This window comes from Lontra canadensis, unplaced genomic scaffold (genome assembly GCF_010015895.1).
Source record: "Lontra canadensis isolate GAN:19392208 unplaced genomic scaffold, GSC_riverotter_1.0 scaffold84, whole genome shotgun sequence".
Lineage (NCBI taxonomy): Eukaryota > Metazoa > Chordata > Mammalia > Carnivora > Mustelidae > Lontra > Lontra canadensis.
Window position 1 is genome coordinate 6727245 of NW_022631078.1, and position 3376 is coordinate 6730620.

The 3376-nt window shown below is 64.9% G+C and overlaps 1 protein-coding gene across 3 annotated transcripts; it reads left to right on the forward strand.

Annotated features, from left to right (window-relative positions):
• Positions 1 to 621: 621 nt before the first annotated feature.
• On the forward strand, positions 622 to 2775 carry TNFRSF13C (TNF receptor superfamily member 13C). Of its 3 annotated transcripts, none has more exons than XM_032882876.1 (3): positions 622 to 833; positions 1112 to 1429; positions 1793 to 2775. In XM_032882876.1, exons 1-3 carry the CDS (start codon positions 689 to 691, stop codon positions 1972 to 1974), a joined length of 645 nt encoding a protein of 214 aa, XP_032738767.1. In that variant the 5' UTR covers positions 622 to 688; the 3' UTR covers positions 1975 to 2775. The 3 variants fall into 3 exon arrangements, with proteins under 3 accessions (XP_032738767.1, XP_032738768.1, XP_032738769.1); XM_032882877.1 differs by having other exon boundaries at positions 634 to 833; positions 1193 to 1429; XM_032882878.1 differs by having other exon boundaries at positions 636 to 833; positions 1196 to 1429.
• Positions 2776 to 3376: the final 601 nt, after the last annotated feature.

A 3376-nucleotide genomic window follows, 5' to 3' on the forward strand; every position in this document is an offset into this window, starting at 1 on the left:
GCCCCGCAGAGTCCCCTGGTGCCCTCAGCCAGGGTCGAACTCCATAACCCTCCACTGAGGTCCCAGCCTAGCCCTCCGACCCAGCACTCTCTGGGCTCCTGCTCTGTCCTCCTCTGTCACGCTCCCCTAGACCTCGCTCCCTCTGGCAAACATCTTCTCAGTATTGCCTCCGTGACAAAGCCTTCCTGTCCCCCTCCGTGGCTGCTGCTGGGAGACACTGTCTTTCCCTGGGAGATGGGGCACTCAGGAAGCATCCGATAAGAGGACCCAGCTCTGCCTGGGAAGGGCAGGAAGGAGCCCCAGGGGCGGGTGTAGCTGGTGGGGGCTGTCTGGGGCTGGGGCTGGCCCTTGGGGAGCAGGACAGAGGAGGCCACCCCGAGGTCTTTGTCCTGACTATGAGGCCCAACTCTATCGGCCAAGAGCAGGCCCCGGTCTGCACCCCAGCTCTGTCCCAGAGCCCAGCACGGGGCCCACCCAGCCAGCGACTGGGGGTGATGGTTGAGCGGTTGAGTGGAGGAACCGCAGGTAGAAAGAGAAGGTGTGGGGTGCAGGGCCTTGGGGCCCTGGGTGACGGTGGTCCCACCCCAGCAGGCAGGAGGGTGGGGCGGGGCACAGTGGGTGGTGGCCCCTCCCGGTTTCCTCCTCCCGACAGCAGAAGCCAGACTCAGTGCGCCGGGTGTGAGGCAACATGGGCAGCAAGAGGAGAGGGGCCAGGAACAGGAGGGGCAGGGACGGCCCGGCCCCCACACAGTGTGTCCAGGCCCAGTGCTTTGACCCTCTGGTCCGAAACTGCGTGGCCTGCAATCTCTTCCGGACGCCAGAACCGAGACCGGGTAAGAGCCCGCCCAGTCGGCCAGCTGGGCAGCAGGGCAGTCCTGGTGGGGGGAGAGAGGGACCCCTACCAGCCCCGCGGCACCCAGGAGCCGCAAGCATGGTCTCTACCCCCTCCCCCCAGCCCCACGATGGGGAAGGGGCGCGGTGACCAGTTTGATGGGGGCCTGTAAGCAGGGGGCCTGCTTGGGGACCTGTGGTCCCCACGTGGCCCTCACCGCTCCCTGTCGTCCCCTCCTCCTGTCCACCCGCCCGGCCCTCTCTCGCCTCCCTGGCCCAGCCTCGCCTCCCACCGACCCTTCCCCTCCCCCGCCGTCTCTTCCCTCCGCCCCCTGCCCGCCCTCTCCGTCCCTTCCCCCAGCAGCGGGGGCCAGCAGCAGCCTGGCGCCCGGGACGGCGCTGCAGCCGCAGGAGTCGGTGGGCCCGGGGGGCGCGGCGGAGGCCGAGGCGGCGCTGCCGCTGCCCGCGCTGCTCTTCGGCGCCCCCGCGCTGCTGGGCCTGGCGCTGGCCCTGGTCCTGGTGGGCCTGCTCGGCTGCCGGTGGCGGCAGCGGCTGCGCGCGGCGGCTCCCCCAGGGACCCCGGAGCCGCACCCCGGCGGTAAGTAACGCGGGGCCTGGGAGCTGGGAGGGAGCCTGCAGCGGGGGCCGTGCTCTGGGGCGGGCGCTGAAGACCTCGGGTCGATTCCCCGGGGGGGACACGACTCTAGCCTCCCAGAGCCCTCGGAGCCCGAGAGCCAAGGCTCCCCCGCTTCTCCCTTCCCCCGCACCTCCCATTTTGCCAGCCCGCTCTGCACTTCCTGTCCCGAGGCCCCATGCCCTGCCACCCCTCCGCACCCCTGCAGAGGAGCTTCGGGACTAATGGCTCCGTCCAGGGGTGTCCCTCCAGTGAGGCTTCCTGCACAGGGGTGGGGAAGGGCTGTGACGCAATCCTGACCTTGCATTCCCCACCTCCCCCCACCAGAGACCCTGGACCATGTCACCATCCTCCCCCCGGGACCCCTTGATGCCACCGCTCCCGTCTGGCCTCCAACCAGAGAAGACGCAGCCAACACCCCACCTGCCCACAGCGTCCCCGTGCCAGCCACAGAGCTGGGCTCCACTGAGCTGGTGACCACCAAGACAGCCGGCCCTGAGCAGCAGTAGCGACGGAGGGGGCAGGAGGTGGCCCCTGTCCTCCCAGTGGGCCGTCAGCCAGGGGCTTGGAGGTTGGATTCGGCTTCACCCCCCGTGCCCACCTGCCCCTTTTCTGGGAACCACGCTGCTCCCCTGCTAACCCCGCAGAGCCACAGACTACAGACCTCAGACGGCAGGCGTGGCGGCCCTACCGCACCGTAGCATTTGGCTTAAAACCAGACCATCTTTGGCGGTCCTCGAAGGTTGTGGCTGAGCTCCCGTGCTTTTGAGTGGCTGGGGCACATGGCGTAGGAGGTTTTTCTCTAAGCGCAGGGAAGCCACCATCCACCAGAATGAATCTAGGAGAAGGATCAGGTGGGAGGATGCTTAATTTATAGCTGGGTGACGTATCTCTTTAATACGTGCTCTCCCAGCTGTCCTGCTTCTAACCGATGGAAATGGCAGCAAGGAGTAACCAGCCGACAGGTTTGCTTCAGGATTTAATACAGAATGATTCTGATTGTAAAAGAGCCTGAATTGTGCTAATTCTCAGGTATCTGTACCCAAGGGCCAACCCTGAGCTTGGCCCAACCTTCTAGGACCTGCGATGCCATTTTTCACCCCAGTAGCAGCTTCCAGAGCCCCAGGCTTGCCCTTGGGAGGAAGTCTCCAGCCCCCTGGGGCTGGACTGCAGGCTCACGCTGAAGGCACACGGCCAAGCTTCTCTCTCGGAGGCCACCTGGAGTCCCAGCTGTCTCCGAGGCGCTCTCAGCTGTACACAGGGAAAGGCCCAGGACCACCAAGGGGCTCCTTTGTTCAGAAGCCAGAGCAGACCTGTGGCCTTGAACCAGCTGGACCTGATGTCCCTTGAGCTCCCTCTCTCCATGGCCTGCCCTTCTGAAGCACTAGGCCCCAAGTGCTATGGTCACTCGGCCATTTTGTACCAGCCCCCGGGGTCACCTAATCTCCCAGGGGAATTGCTCCTCTGACAGCAGTGCCCCTTGCTCTGGGGCCTGGGACTGAGACCATCTCGTTGAGTTGTGGACCATGCCGTACTTGGTCAGGCACTGCGTCTCCTGCCGGCTCTCCTACAGAGTTAGAACCTCCTGACCCGGACAGTCCTTGGAACTTGTCACAGGTTAGCACCCTCCGAAGGAACATGGACTAGGAATTAGAAGATGGAGTTTTGGGTCCCATTTGTCCCACTGTAGGGCCTTGGCCATGTTCTGTTCCATGCATCTGATGCCTTTCTGCCCACTTCTCCCTGAGCTGCCCAGCAGAGCTGCCTGGCAGATACCCACCCTTCCTGGCCACCGGCTTCTCAGCCCAGAAGACGGCCTGGAGCCCCCAGCACCCTGACACCCAATTTAACTCTTCCTAAGCCACTCCCTCCCTGAATTCATCCCAGGTGCCCCTCTCTGCAAGCTGCCAG

What these genes read in the sequence shown, in the direction of transcription:
- TNFRSF13C (XM_032882876.1), top strand. Translation starts at nt 689, where the DNA reads ATGGGCAGCAAGAGGAGAGGGGCCAGGAACAGGAGGGGCAGGGACGGC. An exon ending in GACGCCAGAACCGAGACCGG is followed by an intron (nt 834 to 1,111) that starts GTAAGAGCCCGC and finishes TCCCTGGCCCAG; the next exon opens with CCTCGCCTCCCACCGACCCT. An exon ending in CCCGGAGCCGCACCCCGGCG is followed by an intron (nt 1,430 to 1,792) that starts GTAAGTAACGCG and finishes TCCCCCCACCAG; the next exon opens with AGACCCTGGACCATGTCACC.